Genomic DNA, 23,382 nt, shown 5'->3' with positions numbered 1-23,382 from the left:
CCACATGTGGCTCTTTGGCCCCTTGAGTGTGGCTCTTCCACAAAATACCGACTTCTCCGCATGGGCCACGAAGTTTCAATCGCACTGTACGTGCACGCCCACACGTGGATTTTGTGGAAGAGCCACACTCAAGGGGCCAAAGAGCTGCATGTGGCTCGCGAGCTGCAGTTTGCCAACCACTGCACTAAGCCTCTCAAAGTAATTACCTGTAACACTTAAAAGCCTCCCCCTTTTCCTCACTGGTGACTTTGTCAGCCACTGGGGAAGACTGCACAGAATGGCCTGCGACTCAGGACTAGAGAGGAAATGTGGGTGGGTAGCTGTGTATGTTGGGGGAAGGTAATTTTGTACATTGTATTGAGTTTGCTGTTTCTTGGCCTTGTATAGGGATTCCTTCTATATTTATTGGCATGAAACTATTTCCTTCCTCGTGCCCTCCCTTTCACCTGTCTTTCTGTCTGTGTTTCTATCCAACTCTTTTGATTCCCACCCACGATCATAGGCTGGTAGTGGTATGCTAGGACCAACTTAGACCAGCTCATGAGAGCCAACTGTTGACATTTTTAAAAGTTTGTTACCTGATTGAAGCCATATTAGTTATTTGAAATCAGCCATGAAGAGTTATTATACTATGGAAACTGGCAAACACACCAAATCAGGGACCTCCGCCTCCCTGAGAATTGGTTATTAAACATGTACCAGCACACCACTGAGGGGGGGGGGGGTCTCTCATAAAACTTGTCCCTGTCTTTCCTCCGGTCTTACTTTAGGTAGCACTTCTTTTATCTGAGGGTCTAAGGCAGCGGTTCTCAACCTGTGGGTTGTCAACTTCTGGGTCACAACCCCTTTGGGGGTCGAACGACCCTTGCACAGGGGTCGCCTAAGACCATCTGAAAACACATATAATTACATATTGTTTTTGTGATTAATCACTATGCTTTAATTATGTTCAATGTGTAACAATGAAAATACATCCTGCATATCAGATATTTACATTATGATTCATAACAGTAGCAACATTACAGTTATGAAGTAGCAGCGAAAATAATTTTATGGATGGGGTCACCACAACATGAGGAACTGTATTAAAGGGTCGCAGCATTAGGAAGGTTGAGAACCACTAGTCTAAGGCATTTGATAGAAAAGGTGAGAGCAGGATTAATGATTGGCAAAGCTTTTGGGAAAGGAAACGTGAGGATAACTTGTACCAATCACTTCAGTCACTTCAACTAAATTTGCTTCTGTCAGCTGAGTATTCCAGAGATGGATCGCTGCCTATAAACAAGAAAAAAATCTTACCTGAGCCATTATGGATCTTGGTTACTGAGTCCAGATGTGTAAGACTAAAGGGATAAAATAGTTTAGGTTAGCAACAAAGCAGCAGTGGAGGGAAAACAAAATGGTCATGGACTCTATAACAAAATGATACACTGTGCCAAATCTCTGCAATCTGGACTAGATGAATATGTATAATTTAAATTCACATTATGGTTAAATTTTGCATGATTTTTGAGACATGACTTTATTCAGAACTTGAATATAATTTAAAGAGATATTTTTTTAAAATCCTCACCAGATGATATTTTTCATTAATTTTTAGACAGAGTGGAAGGGAGGGAGAATGGAGAGAGAGAGCGCGCGCAAGAGAAAGAGAGACAGAGACAGAGAGAAACATCGATGTGAGAGAGACACATCAATTTATTACCTCCCGCTCAAGCCCCAACTGGAGTCAGGGGTTGATCCTGCAACCAAGGCATGTGCCCTTGACTGGGAATAAAACCTGTGACCCTTTGGTCCACAGGCTGATGTTCTAACCACTGAGCAACTGGCCAGGGCTCAAAGAGATAATTTTGAAATTACTGTCTCTCATTGAAGCCTTCACATAGTATACATTTATTGGGCAAGACCCAGTGCTTGGCATCAAGGCTAAGATATTGCAGTTTATTATTTTTTTACAACCCAAAAAGTGTCTGTGTGCTTGGAAGATCCAAAGTGCTGCAAGAGATAAACAAATGTTAATGAGATTGTTATCAGACAGTGTGAGAAACTTTATGATTGGAGACTGCTATGAAGCATGCTCCACAGAGAGGTAAAAGGAAAGAGTTGAGCTGCTAAGATGAAAGGAGAGAAGAGCACAATAGGGACTGGCCCTTAGAAGTGGAGAAGTGAGGAAGCTTTCTACCTGTGGATCCTCCTATATGCATCCTGCTCCTCTTGGCACAGGATCTTGGGCAGCTCCACTGCTGATTCAAGGCACACTTTTCCAATGCTCACATGAGGTACAATATGGATTGGGATTTCAATTCTCTCATACCTGCAAGACAATCAATACAAGTCAGTTTTGTTTGTCTGTCTCAAGCTTTTTGAGGTATAATTGACAAATAGGAATCCTATATAATAAAAGGGTAATGTGCAAACCGACTGAACAGAACGATGGGTCGCTATGACGTGCACTGACCACCAGGGGGCAGATGCTCGATGCAGTAGCTGCCCCCCGGTGGTCAGTGCACTCCCACAGGGGAACCACCACTCAGCCAGAAGCCCAGAAGCCAGGCTCATGGCTGGTGAGTGCCTTCACGGCAGTCGGACATCCCGAGGGCTCTGGGACTGCAACAGGGCACAGGCTGGTTGAGGGACACACCCCCAGTGCACGAATCTCGTGCACTGGGCCTCTAGTTATATATATTTAAGGTTTACAAATTGATATTTGATATATATACACTGTGAAATGATTACCATGCTCAAGCTAATCAACATATTCATCACCTCACAGTTATTGTTTTTGTCATGAGAACACTAAGACTTACTTTATTAGCAAATTTCAAATATGTAATATAATAGTTTTAACTGTAGTTATCCTGTTGTACATTAGATCTCTAGAATTCATCCTGATATTTTGTATCCTTTTACCAACACTTCCTCATTTTCTCCTCCACCACCCCACCCCTAACAACCACCATTCTACTCCCTGCTTCTATGAGTTTGACTATTTTAGATTCCACATGTAAGTGAGAGCATGTAAGATTTGCCTTTGTGTGTCTGGCTTATTTCATTTAACATAATGTTCTCCAGGTCCATCCATGTTGCTGAAAATGGTATATATTCATACATATACACACATCACCTTTTCTTTATCTGTTTTTTTCCACTGACATATTTTTCTTCCAATTTGTTGCTATTTCAAACAATGCTACAATGCTTTAATAATAACTTAACAATTATTATAAGAAAAAATTTAAAACATTCTTTGCTTCTGTTTCCCAGTTAATCAGCCTGACTTTCATCTTTGCATCTTCAGTGCCTACCCTGATGCTTGGCATATAGCAGATAGTAAATTAAGATTTTTTTCTAATTTAGGTTTAATTGAATTTAAATGAGGAAGCTAACCAATGCAAACATTGGAATGAGATACCGTAATTCTACAGTTAAGTTTATGGCACAGCAAAGACAATAGTCTATACAAATCTATAGTACTCCACATACTTGGTCTTTGATTTACAATTCACCAGAAAAAGGAAAAGTAACAGTGCAACTCAGAAGAGATGCAAGAAATGCCGGACAGACCCAGCCGGCGTGGCACAGGGTTGAGTGGAGACCTCTGAACCAGGATGTCACTGGTTTGATTCCCAGTCGGGGCATGTGCCCAGGTTGCGGGCTCGATCCCCAGTAAGGGGTATGCAGGAGGCAGCCAATCTCATCATTGATGTTTCTGTCTCTCTCTCCCTCTCCCTTCCTCTCTGAATTCAATAAAAAAATATTTTTTTTTTAAAAAAAAGAAATGACAGACAGGACTGTGAGGGTGTAATGGCAATTAAAAGACTGCTTGTATGACCCTAGCTTTCTAGGGCCCCAATACCCAAGATGCTAAAGAGATTCTAACTCCTCACAGAGATGTTAGTGGAAATAAGTAGACTATAGAATTCTTAGTCTTACCAGTGAGAGATATAAAATGAAACAAAACAGCCCTAACCGTTTTTGCCTTGCTGGATAGAGTGTGAGCCCATGGACTGAAGGGTCCCAGGTTCGATTCTGGTCAATGGAGTGTACCTCGGTTGCAGGCTCAATCCCCGGCCCTGATCAGGAGGCATGCGGGAGGCAACCAATCAATGTGCCTCTCTCACATCGAGGTTTCTCTCTCTGTGTCTCTCCCTGTCCCTTCTACTCCCAAAAAATCAAAAAAATCAATGGAAAAAATATCCTAAGGTGAGGATTAACAACAAAAAGAAACAAAACAACCGCCCTAGCCAGTTTGGCTCAGTGGATAGAGCGTCAGCCTGCGGACTGAAGGGTCCCGGGTTCGATTCCAGCCAAGGGCACATACCTGGGTTGCAGACTCAATCCCCAGTAGGGGGCGTGCAGGAGGCAGCCAATCAATGATTCTCTCTTATCATTGATGTTTCTATCTCTCTCTCCCTCCTCCTTCCTCTCTGAAATCAATAAAGAAATATATTTAAAAAGAAACAAAACAATCAATGTCCTGAACTAGAAATTAGTCCATCAATACATACGTACATCTCTGCCATACTTACTCTGAGCTCTTTTGGGCCTGAATGGACTGAAAGCAAGTGTAGAGTACCCGGCCAGTCTACAAAAAAATAAATAAATAAAAAAGAAAGAGGTCACACAGAGAAGGATTAATTTTGAAAAAGGTATAGCAATGTTGTGGACTCTAACCTCAAGTTCAAAGAGTACTCTGAAAGTGGAAGGTTAAAAGAGATCAGAGATGGAATATGCCATAAATCAGCTTCTGTAAGTATCATGTAACTAACTCAAAACACAGTGGCCACAATCACATGGATGGACCTGGAGAGCATCATGCTAAGTGAAATAAGTCAGTTGGAGAAAGATAAATATCACATGGTCTCACTCATTTATGGAATACAATGAACAACATAAACTGATGGACAAAAATAGAGCCAGAGGGGAAAAATAATATTTTAGAATATAATAGAAGTAATCCTGTTATTTGCAGATTTTTAATATTCCCTACAACTTTTTTGATATTATACTATGTTAGTACAGTTTTGGTAATATTATTATACTTAAAATCCTTTTTTTCTTGAAATATTAATGTTTATTGCATGTAATATTATATTTAAGATAGTTTTTCTCAAGTAATTGGTGTTTACTATATGTAACATTATTATATTTAAAATCATTTTTGTGAGATATTGTTTATTGCATGTATTATATTTAAGACTGTTTTTCTTAAAATATTAATGTTTATTGCATGTAACATTATTATATCTAAAATCATTTTTCTTGAAGTAAAAAAAAGTTCTCATTTGAAAAAAAAACAACACACACACAGTGGCCACAATCAAACACCTGCTCATATGATAGTAGAGAACTGCTCACAAACATGAGAACTGAGAAGCTAAGAACCAGAATATTCAGACTGCTCTGTTGGAAACCAACACACTTATTCAATAGCCATTTATAATGACAACAAATAAATTTATGATGATAAAACCAAAAGCATTTCAAATAAAGTATAAAGTTCAAAATACTGAACTTCACTTTGTGGAAACGTGATTTTATGGCCCAGCCAACATGGCTTAGTGTTTGATTGTTGGAGATCATGGTTTGATTCCGGTCAGGTCACATGCCTGGGTTGTGGGCTCGATCCAGTGGTGGCTGTGCAGGAGACAGCCGATTAATGATTCTCTCTCATCATTAACGTTTCTATCTCTCTCTCCCTTCTTCTCTGAAATCAATAAAAATATTTTTTCAAGGTGATTTTATGAAGAATATTCATTGTTAACATAGATTCTGAGAATATAACTGATGAGCTAATGATAAGACTCACTTGATATTGTTGGCAAAATTCATACCAACATTAAAAAGTAATTTTCTTTTTGTTTGAATGGACACCTAGCAAAATCTCTTAACATGAATATAAAATTCAAACAGAAGCACTCTAAATAGAGAGTGGCAAGACTAGCCATTGATCAGATTGCTTACACTCTCTGAGCTTCAGTGTACTCATCCATAAAATATGGATAATAATGGATCCTCATTGGCTTGTTATCAGGGTTAGAGCATATTTATGTGAAACACCTAATAAGTATGCGCCATACAATAAGATAAATGGTAGCACTTGTTACTATTATTAGCCATCAAAATATATTCAGAATCTGGCCACTTCACATTGCCTCCATTCCTACCACTATGGTCAAACCTCCATCATTTCTTGCTAGATTACTATAATATCTTCCTAACTTCTTTCATGGATCCATGGATTCCATGGCCCTCTGCCCCCCTGCAATCCCACCCTAATTCTTATGCAAACCTTATGCAAATTATTAACACAGTAATCAAAAATTTCCCATCATCGTAATAAAAGGCTAATATGCAAATAGTCATCATGCCATCACACAAATCAGCAGGGATCTGAGGCTGTGTGGCACCGGGCTGGGGTGGGGACCTGAGGCTGTGCCCCCTGCCTGGAGGGGCTTGACGGGGGACCTGAGGCCACGCCCCCCTGCCTGGCGAGGCTTGATGGGAGACCCAAAGCCATGCCCCTACTCTGCAGGGCTTGACGGGGGGACCTGAAGCCACAACCCCCTAAGGCCACGCCCCCCGCCCTGGCACCTGGGCTGGGGCACCTGAGGCCGCACCCCCTGCCCTGGAACTGGGGGACCTGAGGCCATGCCCCCCCGCCCTGGTGCTGGGACGTAAGGCTGTGTACCCTGCCTGGCAGGGCTTGATGGGCATGGGGCCAGCCAGACACTTCTATTATAGAGAAAGGACGAATAGCAATATTAAAATGTTTCCTCTATTAATTCCCTTTTAATGTGCATGAATTTCATGCACTGGGCCACTAGTTCAAACATAAAATCACCCTCTAGTGCAGTGATTTTCAACTAGTGTGCCACGGCACTCTGGTGTGCTGCAAGGATTTTTAAAACATGCAATATCTGACTAGGTACTGACCACTTTTCCCTTAGAATTCAAATAAAAAAATGACAAAAGCTGCCCAGCTGGCATGGCTCAGTGGTTAAGCATTAACCTATGAACCAAGAGGACATGATTCAATTCTTGGTCAGGGCACACGCCTGGGTTGCGGGCTCGATCTCCAGTAGGGGGCGTGCAGGAGGCAGCCGATAAGTGATTATCTCTCATCATTGATGTTTCTATCTCTCTCTCCCTTACTCTCTGAAATCAATAGGAAATTTAAAATGACAATAGCCAACACAACAATAGCTATTTGGTATGAATGATCAAAATTATATCTATTTCATTTGTCAGATCAGCAAAAAAATATATTTTTTGGTGTGCCACAGAATTTTAGTAGTTAGTTAATGTGTGCCATGAGATTAAAAAAAGGTTGAAAATCACTTCTCTCGTGGCTTCTCACCTCAAAGTCAAGGCTTTACAAGATCTGGCCCCTGTTATCTTTCAGACCTCATGGTAGGATAACCAAATGAGTTATCATCCAAACCAGGACACTTCCAAGAAGTAAATCAACTGCATAGGAGATGGGGATATTGGGGTAAAACTGGGGCTGACAGAGGCATATGGGGACATGTGGTCACGGTCTTCCTCACTCTGCTGCAGCCACACTGACTCCCTTGAACATGACACACTCACCTCAGGTTCTTTGCACTGGCTATTTCCTCTGCCTGGACTGCTCTGCCTCCGGATCTTCCCAAGAAATCCACAAGACTTGCTCCCTCACTTTCTTCAGGTCCTGACTCAATGACCTTTCTCATTGAAACCTTCCCTGGCCACCCTATTGAAATTGCAAAAAGATTTTTCTCTATTCTGTGTGTGTGTGTGTTTAACACACACACGCGCACACACACACACGCGTGCGCACACACACGCACTCATATGCAGGCACACACACACAATACCTTTGTGTTTTTATCTTCTATGAAACAGGAAAAAATAAGTCCTACAAAGCCTTGATCCATCATCTGGTACATGGCTTGTGTGCGAACATCTGTAAATAAAAATCAAAATCTGCTGTCAGTAAACTGTATCTCATAGACATAAAGATTTAAAAGTGGTATACAATCCTCCCAAGATTCAGATTCTATAGGCAGAAAAGGAATATATCCTCAGTACAATATGGTTGTCAAAGTATTAATATTTCACTAGGTCAGAAAAATACTATGGGATGTCTGCAATTAAATTAGAAAACTTATTAATAACTCTAGGCTGCCTACCCCAAGACTAGCCCTCCTATGAAACGTAGCATAGAAAAAGAAAAATGGAAAACTTAAATTAGCCCCCAAAACTTGATAATTGCTTCTAGGGGACCCAAAGAGAAAGGAGGGCACTGGACAGAAACAAAAAGATTTCCTAGCCGAGGCCGGTTTGGCTCAGTGGATAGAGCGTCGGCCTGCAGACTGAGAGGTCCCAGGTTCGATTCCGGTCAAGGGCATGTGCCTGGGTTGCGGGCACATCCCTGGTGGGAGATGTGCAGGAGGCAGCTGATCGGTGTTTCTCTCTCATCAATGTTTCTAGCTCTCTATCTCTCTCCCTTCCTCTCTGTAAAAAATCAATAAAATATATTAAAAAAAAAGATTTCCTAGAGTCCAATCACCATGACTCAGTGGTTGACTATTCACCTATGAACCAGGAGGTCACACTTTGATTCCCAATCAGGGCACATGCCTGGGTTGTAGGCTCGACCCCCCACTGGGGGGCGTGCAGGAGGCAGCCAGTCAATGATTCTCTCTCATCATTGATGTTTCTGTCTCTCTCCCTCTACCTTCCTCTCTGAAATCAATAAAAATATATTTTTAAAAAAGATTTCCTAGAATAAACTTTTTGATGGATAGCTTCTGGGGAAGTGAATATATTAGACTTGATACTAAAAATCAGAAGCATAGACCTATTACAGAGGAAATTTTTAAAATATATATATATATTTTTATTGATTTCAGAGAGGAAGGGAGAGAGAAACATCAATGATGAGAGAGAATCATTGATTGGCTGCCTCTTGCATGCCCCCCACTGGGGATCGAGCCCATAACCCGGGCATGTGCCCTTGACTGGAATCGAACCCAAGACCCTTGAGTCTGAAAGTCAACACTCTATCCATTGAGCCAAACCAGCTAGGGCCAGAGGAAATTCTTATACAGGAAACCACTGTATAGAAGTGATTGCAATAGAATAAATTCAACATTCCAAAGGGTAGAAACAAAATCTCACTACATGCTTATGCAATTTTTGAAAAGGAAATCATAAAAAAATGGACACATATATAATACCCTTTGTAATAAAAAATTAAAAAAATATATTTTTAAAAAAAGGAAATCATAAACAGACATCAAATAACATTTGTAAGGATTAGTTAAAAGATTACCAGCCGAAGCCGGTTTAGCTCAGTGGATAGAGCGTCAGTCTGCGGACTGAAGGGTCCCAGGTTCGATTCCGGTCAAGGGCATGTACCTGGGTTGTGGGCACATTCCCAGTAGGAGATGTGCAGGAGGCATGATCGATGTTTCTCTCTCATCGATGTTTCTGACTCTCTATCTCTCTCCTTTCCTCTCTGTAAAAAATCAATAAAATATATTTAAAAAAAAAAAAAAAGATTACCAAAGACTGAACAGAGGCAAAATCTAAAGATCTGAAGTCTTCAGACCACTGCTTACATGAAAGATATAAAAGATAGGGTATTATAACAAAACACTGCAGTGCATGGTTTGGTCCAGTGACTTGGTATATACCCACTTCATTTGGCAATAAGTTCTTTTATTTTAAAATATATTTTTATTGATTTTAGAAAGGAAGAGGGAGGGAGAGATAGAAACGATCAATGATGAGAGAGAATCACTTATCGGCTGCCTCCTGCATGCCCCACACGGGATTGAGCCCACAACCCGGGCATGTGCCCTGACCAGGAATCGGACCATGACCTCCTGGTTCATAGGTCAACATTCAACCACTGAGCCACACCACCAGGCAGCAATATGTTCTTGAACATTCTTTACACTTATATTTTTTGATCTGGATTGGAACTTCTCCCCAATGTCTTCCTAAGTAAAGAGACCAAACAGTGCCCAGTAAATTGCTGAAACTGTTGTAGAAAATAAATAGCATTGAATAAATGGTCTCTGTACTGCTCTATGACCTTGGTAAAATTGTTAATACCTCTAAGCCTATTTCCTCATCTATATATATATATAAAACCCTAATATACAAATACCATAGACCAAATGACGGAACAACCAAACAACTGAACAACTGGTTGCTATGATGTGCGCTGGCCACCAGGTGGCAGAACAACCGAAAACTACCAGTTGCTATGATGTGCACTGACAACCAGAGGCGCTGGCACAAAACATGGCAGGCATTGCCACGACGGGATGGTGGAGCAGGTGAGCTGGGGTGCCAGACTAAGGCGGGGCACTGGTTGCTGTCATCAGGGTGAGCCTCTGGTGGTTATTGAAAATTCTTTGCTTCTGCATTCTGCAGTCCCACCAGGCACTCACACCTGCTGCCAGGGCCAGCCTCGCTCATATACGCTGCTAGCACCAGAGCCACCACTTGCACCCGCTGCCGGTGTTGGCCCTGATCACTTGGCGCTGTCAGCGGGTGCGAATGGCAGAAAACTTTTTGCTCCTGCCTGGCGCTCGCCCCTGCTGCTGGTGCCAGAGTCGCAGCTCACATCCATTGCTAGTGCCTGGCACTGGTCCCAATTGCTTGGTGCTATCAGCAGGTGTGAGCGGCAGCTGCTGGCTCCAATCGCCCCTGCAGGCCTCTCACCTCCCCCTGCTTCTGAGGGGCAATCAGGGCCAGCACCCACCTCTCGCACCCGCTGCCAGCGCCAGAGCCGCTGCTCTCACCTGCTGACGGCGTCAGCCCCACTGGCACCCACTGCTGGCGCTGGCCCCAATCACTCCACGCCGGCAGCAGGTGTGAGCAGGGCCAGCGCCATCAGTGCATGGCAGCCACAGCGATGGGAGTGGGCTGCAGCAGACAAGAGACAGGGGACCATGGTGGGAGGGGCCAGGCAGGGGTGCGGAAGATGGGCCAAGACCCACCCCTGTGCCCACCACAGCCTCACGGCCCACAGTTTCTTTCAAGGTGCACAAATTCATGCACTGAGCCCCTAGTCTGTTAAATAAGAATAAACATCATCCCTACATTCACAGGGCTTTGTATGTTTAAAATTGCAAGATTTTTTAGCACAAAGCCAAGCACATCAAAGGTATTTCATAAGCATTCCTGAAGCATTGTTGAAGAACGGCTATCTGAGTCTGAAAAGGATTACTGTCCATCCCATCCCACCCAAAGTGCTTTTATCAAGATCACCAATGATCTATTCTAGGCCCTCAATTTACCCGATTGTTCCCTCCTTAAAACTGTCTTCACTTGGCCTCCCACTCCCACTCTTCCGCTGTCCTCTTACCTTCGTGGCTGATCTTTCCCAGTCTCTGATCTTGTTGGATCCTTCCCATCTTCCCACTCCTGACATAGTGGCATACCAAGGGCTATACTCACTCCCTGGGAGGATTTCATCCTGTTCCACGGCTTCATACCTCATCTCTACACTAACCACTCCCAACTCACACCCAATAAACTCTAGTCCCAGACTTGTGCCCCAAACTCCAGCATCGTATATGCAATTGTCTACCTGACACTTTGACTTGGTTGTCTGACTACAGTGTCGTTCATTCAAAATGGGGTGCTGAAATTTTATCTCTATTAAAAATACTCAACATGATGTAAATCATTACTTTTAAAACATAGCACAATAAAAATTAGGACACCTGTTTAAGGATAAATTTTGCTTGAAAGCAACCATAGCTCACATAATGGAAAAGGAAAATCACATTCATGTCTAAGAACAATAAACACTGAAACCCCCTACTTACCAACATGTGAGGGCCAAACAGTTATATGAGGATGGGAGTGATACCAGCCCACCACTCTCATGGGACGACCTGTTAGTTCAGCCAACCTGTGTGTCTGTCAAGGTATTTTCAACTTGTGGGAATAAAAAGCAGTGATGCTGACAAGGGCTCAGAAAGTATCCCTGAGGTTGAAAACAAACCGTTTACAATTTAATGTCAATAAAGAATGAAGTAAGGTTGATACCCAGAATTTCCCAGACTTCCCATTTAAAAACAAAGGAGTCTCTCTCTCTCTCTCTCTCTCTCTGAAATCCACTCAGTTCCCATTATTGTATATAGTTACATTCTCCTTAGCTAATGTTTGATCACTGAAATACTTATCACTGTGCTGTCTGGAAAAACTTCTCTAAATCTTTGGAAGTCGCTTACATTATTAACTGGAGATACAGTGAGGCCTTGACTTACGAGTTTAATTCCTTCGGAGACCGAGCTCGTTAAGGAGCTCGTTAACTCAAATTACTCTGTCAACTCAATGCAAAAAAATCGGCCGGCCGAGAGACAGCTGGCATCTCAAAGAACTCATTAGTCAGGACACTCGTAAGTCAAGGCCCCACTGTACTGTTCTATCCTCTCTCTCTCTCTCTCTCTCTCTCTCTCTCGATCCTACTCCCAATTTTGAAAAATACAAGATTTTAAAAATTCATTTGCTTTCTCTCTGGCAGGCTACCCATATCAACAATAGCAACCAGGGTGGTTTTGTTACAGAATAGTGAGAAGCTAGGAAATTTGCAAGGCAGAAGGAATAGGGAAACTGAGACAGGAAAGTTCAAACAAGGTCAACGCCTGTGGGCAATTCGCAGCTGGCCTGCAAATAACAAAGCAATTATCTTCCCCGGCCAAGGACACTTGAGAGCAAATGGTTAAAAGCCTCCCTAAGGAAGGAATGCAGGAAAGGAGGGGGGAAGGGGAGAGGAAAGACAGGGCAGTTTTACTCCCTAAGCAGAGAAGCCAGGAGTCTCAGGGCTTGGAAGATAAAATTGCCCCGCTTCTTGTGAATTCTGGGAAGGCCACAACAAAGTTAAAAGGGACCTTGAGAATCAATCTAAACCAAGATATTCAACAAGAGAATCTTTGAAACCTAGAGACAGGAGGGCATATAACGCCTAGAACCCTTGCCAGGGACTCACTTTTCCGGGTTAGCCGGAAAAGCCCATCTGTGCTCCCAGCTGGTTGAAATGAAAGGGATTTGCTCGCCTTGCTTCTTTAATAAGTTCGCTTGCTTGAATTGCTTCAATAAATTAGCTTTATCACAATGCAATCATCTGCAGTTTTCTCATTTAAATTCATTTCTTTGAGAAAACAAGACTCGAGGTTGGGGACAGCCCTCTCCCTCTGGTGTCTGGGTGAGGTGCCTGTCACATGTGCAGAGATCAAATGAACCTAGTTCCATCTCCCCATTTGTCTAGATAGAAATAGCCCCCAAAGGAATCTTTTCCTCCTTTGTTCTGGAAAAAAAATTTCCCTATAATGCTGAGGCTCTAACTTGAGATAAGAACTCAACTCAGAGCCCTTGGCTGGTTTGGTTGGCTCAGTGGATAGAGCATAGGCCTGCGGACTGAAGGACCCCAGATTGGATTCCAGTCAAGGGCGTGTACCTTGGTTGCGGGCACATCCCCAGTAAAGAGTGTGCAGGAGGCAGCTGATCGATGTTTCTCTCTCATCGATGTTTCTAACTCCCTCTCCCTCTCCCTTCCTTTCTGTAAAAATTCAATAAAATATGTTAAAAAAAAAAGACCTCAACGCAGAGATAAGCTCTTCCCTTCAGATGCTGCTTAGTAAGACTATTGCTGCTGCCCTGGCCGGTTTGGCTCAGTGGATAGAGCGTCGGCCTGGGGACTGAAGGATCTCAGGTTCGATTCCGGTCAAGGGCATGTACCTCGGTTGCGGGCACATTCCCAGTAGGGGGTGTGCAGGAGGCAGCTGATCGATGTTTCTCTCTCATTTATGTTTCTAACTCTCTATCCCTCTCCCTTCCTCTCTGTAAAAAATCAATACAATATATTTGAAAAAAAAAGACTATTGCTGCTAAAGTGTAAAATGCTGGCTCACTTCCTGCAAATTACATTAAAACACGATAACACTTTTTTATACAACTGAGTCTCAGAAAAAATACTTTTTAAATTATCTTTTTTTTTTTCAGTCGCCAAGAAAAATTACTTAACTGCTCTAAGCTCATTTCTTCAGCTGCAGATGGGGGAGTCCAGCTCACACAGTGAAGAGTAAATGAGGTCATCCAAGCAAGGAGCATCTTGCCTGGCACCGAGTAAGTACTTGATAGACACTCACAGTCATGTCAGTACATTAACATGCAACAATGTGTCCAGCCATTCCTCTCCCACTTTGAGAATGGACTCCTTTTATTTGAAGTTACAATTCATAATCACAATCAACACACATCTTTTCTGGGAATTTTATTTTGGATGAGTTTGTCTTTGTTTGCTTGAATACCAATGGGCTTTCTGCTTCTGGCTCAAAGGGAAGAACAGGGACTGGACTTATCTTCTGCCTGACACAAGCAAACAAGCTGGATTATATGAAACAGGAAGGCCAACAAATGGGAAACAAACAAGGTGAGCCCTTGAGAGAATGTCCAGGCCACAGAGCAGGAAGGGGAACTGAGGTGCAGCTCAGCCAGCTCCCTGGGCTTAGGAGATGGATCGGACAGTCCAGCAGCTAGAGTTGGCAGGGTGGAGGACTGGGAAGAGAGCAGCAGAGGGAGAAACTCTTGCATATCCAGAGGGTCCCTCTGGAGTATTCCACAGACCACTGATCAGCACAGTCACTTCGTGAGGAGACTAGATGAGGTATGGAGTCTAGATCATAAGAAGCAAATGTCCCATTTCCCATTCTTTGGTCATATTTTACATGGAATATTGCATTCAGTTCTCAGCATTGCATTTTTTTTGTTTTGTTTTTAAATAATATTTTTATTGAGTTCAGAGAGGAAGGGAGAGGGAGAGAGAGATAGAAATATTAATGATGAGAGAGAATCATGGATTGAGCCTGCAACAGGGCATGTGTCCTTGGCTGGAATCGAACCTGCGACCCTTCAGTCCACAAGCTGACATTCTAGCTACTGAGCCAAACCAGCCAGGGCGAGCATTGCATTTTTTCTTTTGAGAGGCAGCCTCAAAAGAGAATCTTTCCAAACAACATAGACCAAGATAGTAAAAAGCCTAGAAATTAAATGATACCAGGAGCCGAAACCAGTTTGACTCAGTGGATACAGCGTCGGCTTGCGGACTGAAAGGTCCCAGGTTCGATTCCGGTCAAGGGCATGTACATGGGTTGCGGGCACATCCCCAGTGGGGAGTGTGCAGGAGGCAGCTGATCGATGTTTCTCTCTCATCGATGTTTCTAACTATCTCTCTCCCTTCCTCTCTGTAAAAAATCAATAAAATATATTTTAAAAAAATAAAATAAAATAAATGATACTAGGAAAACTAGGGAAGCGGGGCATAAGGGACTGAAGAGGGGTGGGGGGAGGAGGACGAAGGGACTCCTTATAGAGTTCACTGTCATAGGAATTGACCTTGGGATCTTTGGGCATTTAAGAGAAGGAATGTTAGAAATTTCTAATTCTTTAATAAAAGCCATACAAAAGGAGAAGTAGACAAAAATTCTGATTAACCACCCAGTCAGTGTGGCTCAGTGGTTTGATTCCTGGTCAGGGCACATGCCCAGGTTGCAGACTCCATCCCCAATGTGGGGCATGTAGGAGGCAGCCGATCAATGATTCTCTCTCATTGTTGATGTTCCTCTCTCTCTCTCTCTCCGTCTCTCTCTCTCTCTCTCTCTCTCCCCCTTCCTCTCTGAAATCAATAAACATATTTTTTATTTTTTAAAAAAAATTCTGATTAACCAAGCAATTGAATCTTAGGGGCAAATATGAAAACTGGGAGTCACCAGGAAGAAAACCTGTAAAACCTCCTCCTAAAGCAGGCTAAGGTAGCAAACAGAGGGACCTGGCTTAGAAGCCCCAGAGCACATAAAAACTTCTCATCAAGCCCTGACCAGTTTGGCTCAGTGGATAGAGCATTGGCCTGAAGACTGAAGGGTCCCAGGTTCAATTCCAGTCAAGGGCATGTATCTTGGTTGCAGGCACATCCCCAGTAGGGGATGTGCATGAGGCAGCTGATTGATGTTTCTCTCTCATCGATGTTTCTAACGCTATCCCTCTCCCTTCCTCTATGTAAAAAATCAATAAAATGTATTTTTAAAAAAACAACAACTTCTCATCAACCAATAAGGATATCTCTGCCTCTGTTGAGGCCGCAGATAGCTGCTCTGGCGAAATTTCCACTCGGTCCTTCCTCTTATCAGAACGTCGCAAGATGATGACAGAATGGATGTGAACAATTCTGACGGTGTCAACCTAAGGAAAAATCCACAAAAATGTTTACTTCTGTCTCTCTCCAATAATATCTCCCTCTGCAATTATAGAATTGCATTGTATTACATTATCAGGTTAAAGATTCCATTTTAGAAAACTGATATTCTCCCCGCGAATGATGGAATGTTTCAAATAAAAGACATCTAACCTCACCATATACATTTCAAAACAAAAAATACTAAAGCTAATATTTACATCAAGGAGGTCTTTTTGAATGATCAACTTAAAATCATCTGATTCACAACTATGTGTGAGACACACAAAAGAAGACAATTTTCACAGTGCTGAAAATTCAAACGTTTAAAATGCTAACAGTCTGGTTGAGCAAGTATATCATTAATTCACTACATTATAAAATAATGCAGTAAATTAATGCTAAAGAAGCTCAAAGGAAAGGAGTCACTTAGATTAGAAAAAAATCTTCATAGAAAAAGGCAGATGAGCGTTCATATTTCCTGACTGCTGTGTGTGTGTGCACACGCATGTGTTTGTGTGTGTGCATGCATGTGTGTGTGTGTGTGTGTGTGTGTGTGTGTGTGTAGATAGAATTTCTTAAGATTTCAAATGCATGTGGGTGATATGTTTGGGAGACAAGTTGGCCAACTGATTTAAAGAGAAAACTTGAGATGGAATGGCAGATAGTAAGGCTGAGAAAGAAGGTTAAAGTAAAAATGTGCGGGACCTCACATGCCAACCCATGACCTGCAGGATGAACCAGACAAAGGAAAATATTTCAGATCGCCGGGACATGAAGGGATGATAACGTACTGGACTAACTGTATGGCAGAGATAGAAGAAAGAGATTTGAGATTCATTAAGAGGGAAGAATCCACAAGATTTGGTAGCTTATGGGCCATGGGTGATAGAAGACAGGACAGTGTCAAGGATGACTCTGAAGTTTTAAAGTTGAAATGGTGAAACGGGAGGCAGATCTAAGTTTAGCAAGGATCAAGACGGAAGGAAGGAAGGAAGATGAGCGTGTTTTCAGATAAGTTGATCTGGGATGAGAGGATGCAAATAAAAGCAAGGAATAGTGTGGAGAGACAGCCCAGAGGTCCAGGCCTAAATCAAGGGAGGTACCCACATTCGGATGGAGTACAATAAGAGGAGCCAGGAAGGAAGACAGAGGAGTCAAAACCAGAACAATGAAATGGTTCAAAAGTTTCAGGGGGAAAGAGGGGTGTGGCATTGCCAGACGTTGCAGGGACATGGGTAAAATCTAAGAGGAGATTTTTGAGTAAGCTACAGACCTACACAGTGCAATACAGCAGCCATTATGCACATGTGGCTATTGAGCTTGAAGTGTGATCCCCTTTCATGCCTTTGTCTACCTGGTGAACTCTCTCATAGCCTTTAAATTCCCTTCGATGAGCCTTTAAATGCTCATCCTATAAAGATTTGATCATTCTCTCCAGTCATATGTTTTTTTAATAATACAAATACACATCTTCGCTAGAGTTTATGTCATGTTGTGTTCTCTTAGTTGACATAATTTCCTCCTCTACTAGAAAGCAAGGTCCTAAGAGCAGGGAACATGTTTTAGTTATGTTTTTACCCCAGTGACCATACAGTTTCTGGCAGGCACAGAGTACACAATATGGAAAATCAAAAGCAGAGACAGAAAGACACTTGACCTTCAAAGGAGCGACAAGAAAAAGAACTGACTTTTCATTGTAGTTTTGATTTGCATTTCCCTAATAGCTAGTGAGTCGAGCACCTCTTCATATATCTGTTGGCCATTTGTATGTCTTCTTGTGAGAAGTGTCTGTTAAGGTCCTCTGCCAATTTTTTAATTGGATAATTATTTTGCTGTTAAGTGGGATGAGTTCTTTCCAGTTTTTGGATATTAACACCTTGTTGGAGCTATTGTTTGCAAATATCGTCTCCTATTCAGTTTGTTGCCTTTTTGTCTTATTGGTGGTTTCTTTTGTTGTGCAGAAGCTTTTGAGTTTGATAGTCCCATTCATTTTTGTTTGTTTGTTTTGTTTTTACTTTCTTTGCCTTTGGGGTCAAATTCATAAAATCTTTTCTAAGACCAAAGTCCGTAAGCTAAGAACCTATGTTTTCTTTCTGTGTAGTTTATTATTTCAGATCTTATATTTAGGTCTTTGATCCCAACACCATTCATTTTTTGAATTTTTATTTTTTGTTAAACCTCCCTCCTGAGGGTATTTCCCCATTGATTCTTAGAACAAGTGGAAGGGGGAGAGAGAGAGAGAGAGAGAGAGGAATATCAATGTGGGAGAGACACACTGATGGGTTGCCTCCCACATGCACCCCCAGGGGGACTGGGGATCGAACCTGCAATCCTTTGGTGCATGGGGCCCACACTCTAACCCAGGGGTGGGCAAACTTTTTGACTCGAGGGCCACAATGGGTTCTTAAACTGGACCGGAGGGCCAGAACAAAAGCATGGATGGAGTGTTTGTGTGAACTAATATAAATTCAAAGTAAACATCATTACATAAAAGGGTACGGTCTTTTTTTTGTGAACTAATATAAATTCAAAGTAAACATCATTACAAAAAAGTGTACGGTCTTTTTTTTTTTTTTAAGTCATTTGAAATGGGCCAGATCTGGCCCGCGGGCCATAGTTTGCCCATGGCTGCTCTAACCACTTAAAAACACAGGCCAGGCTTCCCAGAACCATTTATTGAAGAGGTTTTTTTTTCTCCATTGTACCACCTCACACCTGTTAAAATGGCTATTATCAACAAGATAAGTAATAACAAATGTAGGAGAGGATGTTGAGAAAACGGAACCCATATTCACTGCTGGTGGGAATGTATACTGGTACAGCCACTATGGAAAACAGTATGGCCCGGCCGGTGTGGCTCAGTGGTTGACATGGAGCTATGAACCAGGAGGTCACAGTTCAATTCCTGGTCAGGGCACATGCCCAGATTGCAGGCTCAACCCCCAGTAGGGGGCGTGCAGGAGGCAGCCAACCAATTCTCTCTCATCGATTTTTCCATCTCTCCCTCTCCCTTCCTCTCTCTGAAATAAATAGAAACATATTTTTTTGAAAAAGTAAACAGTATGGATGTTCCTCAAAAAATTAAGAATAGAGTTACCATATGCCCCAGTAATCCCTCTCCTGAGTATCTACACAAAACAATTGAAAACATTTATTTGCAAAGATATATACATCCCTATGTTCATTACAGCATTATTCATGGTGGCCAAGACATGAAAACAACCAAAGTGTCCCTCGATAGATGATTGGATAAAAATATAGTACATATATACAATAGAATACTACTCAGCCATAAGAAAAAATGAAATACTGACATTTGCAACAACATGGCTGGGTCTTGAGAATATCATGCTAAGCAAAATAAGTTGAAAACCTCTAAAAGTTGCTCTTGAAATGAAGATTGTAGAATTCTTTGTAGGAGAGGCATCAGTGTCACTAACAGGTGGATTTATGTTACATTGGCAGCACAGATGCATATGCTATGACTGATATGTACTTTTAGTCCCTAAGTTCCTAAATATTAAAGCTAATCAGAAAGAGTACCTTTGTTGTAAGTTTATATTTACCTGTTAAGGACCATGGCTTGAAAATTTCCTACACATGGAAAACATATGCGCCCTTATGTTCATTGCAGCATTATTCACGGTAGCCAAGGCATGGAAATAACCAAAGTGTCCTTTTATAGATGATTAGATAAAGAAGACATGGTACATATATCCAATGGCATACTACTAAGCCATAAGAAAAGACGAAATACTGACATTTGCAACAACATGGCTGGGTCTTGAGAATATCATGCTAAGCAAAATAAGTCAGAAAAATTCAAGAACCATATTATTTCATTCATGTGGGATATAAAACTGAAAGCAACAAATGAACAAACAAGAGAAACAAACAAAAAACTCATAGAAACCGACAACAGTATGGTGGCTACCAGAGGGAAGGGAGGTGAGGGGTAGTAAAGGGTAAAGAGGGTAAAAAATATGGTGATGAAAGGGAACTTGACTTTGGGTGGTGGACACACAATGCAATATACAGATGATGTATCAAAGAAATGTACTCTTAAAATCTACATAATTGCATTAACCAATGTCACCCAAATAAATTTAATTTTTTAAAAAGAAAAAAGCTGACTTTTCAACAGAAACAATCAAAGCCTAAAGAGAAGACCTGCCAACCAATAATTCTATATTCAAAGAATACAACCTTCAGAACTGAAGGCAAAATACAGATACATGCATATGCAAAAAGTTGAGAGAATTCATTATCAGCACAGAAATACTAAAGAGAGTTCTTCAGGAAGAAAGAAAATCCCAGCTATGAAGGAAAGAACACTGTAAAGAGTAAAATATGTGTGTAAATGTAAATGAATACTAATTGTACAAAACAGTAATAATAATATGTGGTGTGTAAAATAGCCATAGAATTAAAATGCATGACAGCAATAATCCAAAAGGTGGGAGGGTATAAATGAAATTAAAGTGTTCTTAGATTCTAGTATTAGCAAAGAAATAGTAAAAAAAAAAAATCCATTTTTATTAGACTAACAAGTCAAGAATATATATTATAATATGTAGGATAAGCACTAAAAGGAAAGTAAAAGAAGGTTATAACTAATTAATGGAGGATCAAAGTGGAACAATAAAATACAGTTAATGAATCCAAAAGAAGGCAAGAACAGAGAAGAACAAAACAAAGTGGGTCAAATAGAAAGCAAAAAGATGGAGCAATAACCCACATATATCAATCATTACAACAAAGGTAATTGGACTAAATACTCCCTGAAAGCCACCCAGCCTGAACTGCCAGGGATAAGTTGTTAACCAAGCGGAGAAGAGGGAAGCAGTCCATGCATAACAACCAGCAAATACAAGGAGTGAAACAGCAGAGCATAATGTGGAAACTGACATAATTTACCATGGTTAGAACTTGGATCCATGTAAAGAAATCCTATCTAATAATAGACAAACATGGTAATTAACCATACCTCCAACACGCTTCCCATTGGCTAATCAGGGCAATATGCAAATTAACTGCCAACAAAGATGGCGGTTAACCGCCAACAAAGATGGCGGTTAATTTGCATACTTCAGGCAGGGCGGGACAGCACCATCCCGCCTGCCCCCCTGCCATCCGGGCCTGCTATCTGCGATAGGGCGGCAGGCAGCCCATAAGAGACCCGACCCAGGGCTGGCCAGTGGGACCACAGCGATCTGCGACTGGACACGCCCACAAACAGCCCTCTCGCAGGGATGCGTGGCTGGCAGGTGCTAATGCACCAATCAGCCACAGGCCACACCCACAAACAGCCCTCCCGCAGGGATCCAGGGATGGTGGGTGCTAATGCACCAATAAGCCACGGCTGCGCCCACAAACGGCCCTCCCGCGGGGATCTGCCACTGGCCACGCCCACAAACAGCCTTCCCATGGGGATCCCAGGTTGGCAGGTGCTAATGCACCAATCGCCACTGGCCACACCCACAAAAGGCCCTCCCACAGGGATCCCGGGTTGGCGGGTGCTAATGCACTGATCAGCCACCGGCCACGCCCACAAACAGCCTTCCTGTGGGGATCCCGGGTTGGCGGGTGCTAATGCACAGATCAGCCACCGGCCACGCCCACAAATGGCCTTACCGTGGGGATCCCAGGTTGTCCGCCAATGGCCACGCCCACAAACGGCCCTCCCCTGGGGATCTGTGGCTGGCAGGTGCTAATGCACCGATCTGCCACTGGCCATGCCCACAACCGGCCTTACAGTGGGGATCCCGGGTTGGCGGGTGCTAATGCACTGATCAGCCACCGGCCACGCCCACAAATGGCCTTACCGGGGGGATCCCAGGTTGGCGGGTGCTAATGCACTGATCAGCCACCGGCCACGCCCACAAATGGCCTTACCGGGGGGATCCCAGGTTGGCGGGTGCTAATGCACTGATCAGCCACCGGCCACGCCCACAAACGGCCCTCCCCTGGGGATCTGTGGCTGGCAGGGGCTAATGCACCGATCTGCCACTGGCCATGCCCACAACCGGCCTTACAGTGGGGATCCCGGGTTGGCGGGTGCTAATGCACAGATCAGCCACCGGCCACGCCCACAAATGGCCTTACCGTGGGGATCCCAGGTTGGCGGGTGCTAATGTACCGATCAGCCACTGGCCACAGCCCCAAACAGCCCTCCCGCGGGGATCCGTGGCTGGCAAGTGCTAATGCACCGATCAGACACCAGCTCCAGGTTGGCAAGTGCTAATGCACGGATCAGCCACTGGCTGCGCCCACAAACGGCCCTCCTGCTGGGATCCCAGGTTGGCGGGTGCTAATACACCCATCCGCCACTGGCCACGCCCACAAACGGCCCTCCCGCTGGGATCCCGGGTTGGCCAGTGCTAATGCACCCATCCACCAATGGCCACGCCCACAAACAGCCCTCCCGGGGGCATAAGTGGCTGGCAGGTGCTAATGCACCGATACCGGCTCAGCCCACAAATGGCCCTCAGGTTTTTGACCCAGGCGGCAGGGACAGCAGGGACAGGGTGGCTCCTCTGTCATGCCAGCTTCCTCATGACAGTTTCGGAAACTGACAGCAAGGAGGAGGAAGTCCCACCCCGCACAGAATCATCCAGAATCAGCCGTTAGTCACACAGCTCTCAGTGGCCTGACAGGCAGGACTCATTCACCTGCATCTCAGACTGTGTCAGTAGACAGGTAGGACTATGTCCAAAGAAAAACAAGGTAGCTCTGCAGCTGAAAGGTGTCAGCGTTATCGACAGAAAATGTCTGCGGAGCAGCATGCATCTGATCTTGAAAGAAGGCGGCGTCTGCAACAGAATGTATCTGAAGAGCAGCTACTGGAAAAACGTCGCTCTAAAGCTAAAAAACAGAGGCGTCTTCAACAGAAAATGTCTAAAGACAAACGTGCCTTTGAAGTTGAAAGAAGGCAGTGGCGACGACAGAATATGTCTAGAGAACAGTCAATAGCAAGTACTACCAATACTGGTAGGAACTGCCTTCTCAGTGAAAATGGAGTACATGAGGATGCAATTCTCAAACATAGTTGTGGTGGAATGACTGTTTGATGTGAATTTTGCCTATCACTAATTTCTCTGATGAAAAACCATCCAATGGGAAATTTACCCGATGTTATA

General features: G+C 43.1%; 1 protein-coding gene across 3 annotated transcripts in view; it reads right to left on the bottom strand.

Annotated features, from left to right (window-relative positions):
- Positions 1–23,382, bottom strand: part of BRCC3 (BRCA1/BRCA2-containing complex subunit 3) — a 68,943-nt gene that overhangs the window by 14,507 nt on the left and 31,054 nt on the right. For 2 of the 3 annotated variants that reach the window (XM_006773696.2, XM_006773697.2), the window contains 6 exons: positions 16,129–16,248; positions 11,835–11,922; positions 7,860–7,948; positions 4,530–4,585; positions 2,183–2,314; positions 1,300–1,343 (listed from right to left, as the gene is read on the bottom strand). In XM_006773696.2, the coding sequence (XP_006773759.1) occupies positions 1,300–1,343; positions 2,183–2,314; positions 4,530–4,585; positions 7,860–7,948; positions 11,835–11,922; positions 16,129–16,248 (529 nt within the window). The remainder of the gene's footprint in view (positions 1–1,299; positions 1,344–2,182; positions 2,315–4,529; positions 4,586–7,859; positions 7,949–11,834; positions 11,923–16,128; positions 16,249–23,382) is intronic. The other variant, XM_015570457.1, reaches the window with a different exon arrangement.

The sequence above is a fragment of the Myotis davidii genome, unplaced genomic scaffold (genome assembly GCF_000327345.1).
Source record: "Myotis davidii unplaced genomic scaffold, ASM32734v1 scaffold546, whole genome shotgun sequence".
In the NCBI taxonomy this organism is placed as follows: Eukaryota; Metazoa; Chordata; class Mammalia; order Chiroptera; family Vespertilionidae; genus Myotis; species Myotis davidii.
This window is presented reverse-complemented; position numbering and strand designations above follow the sequence as displayed.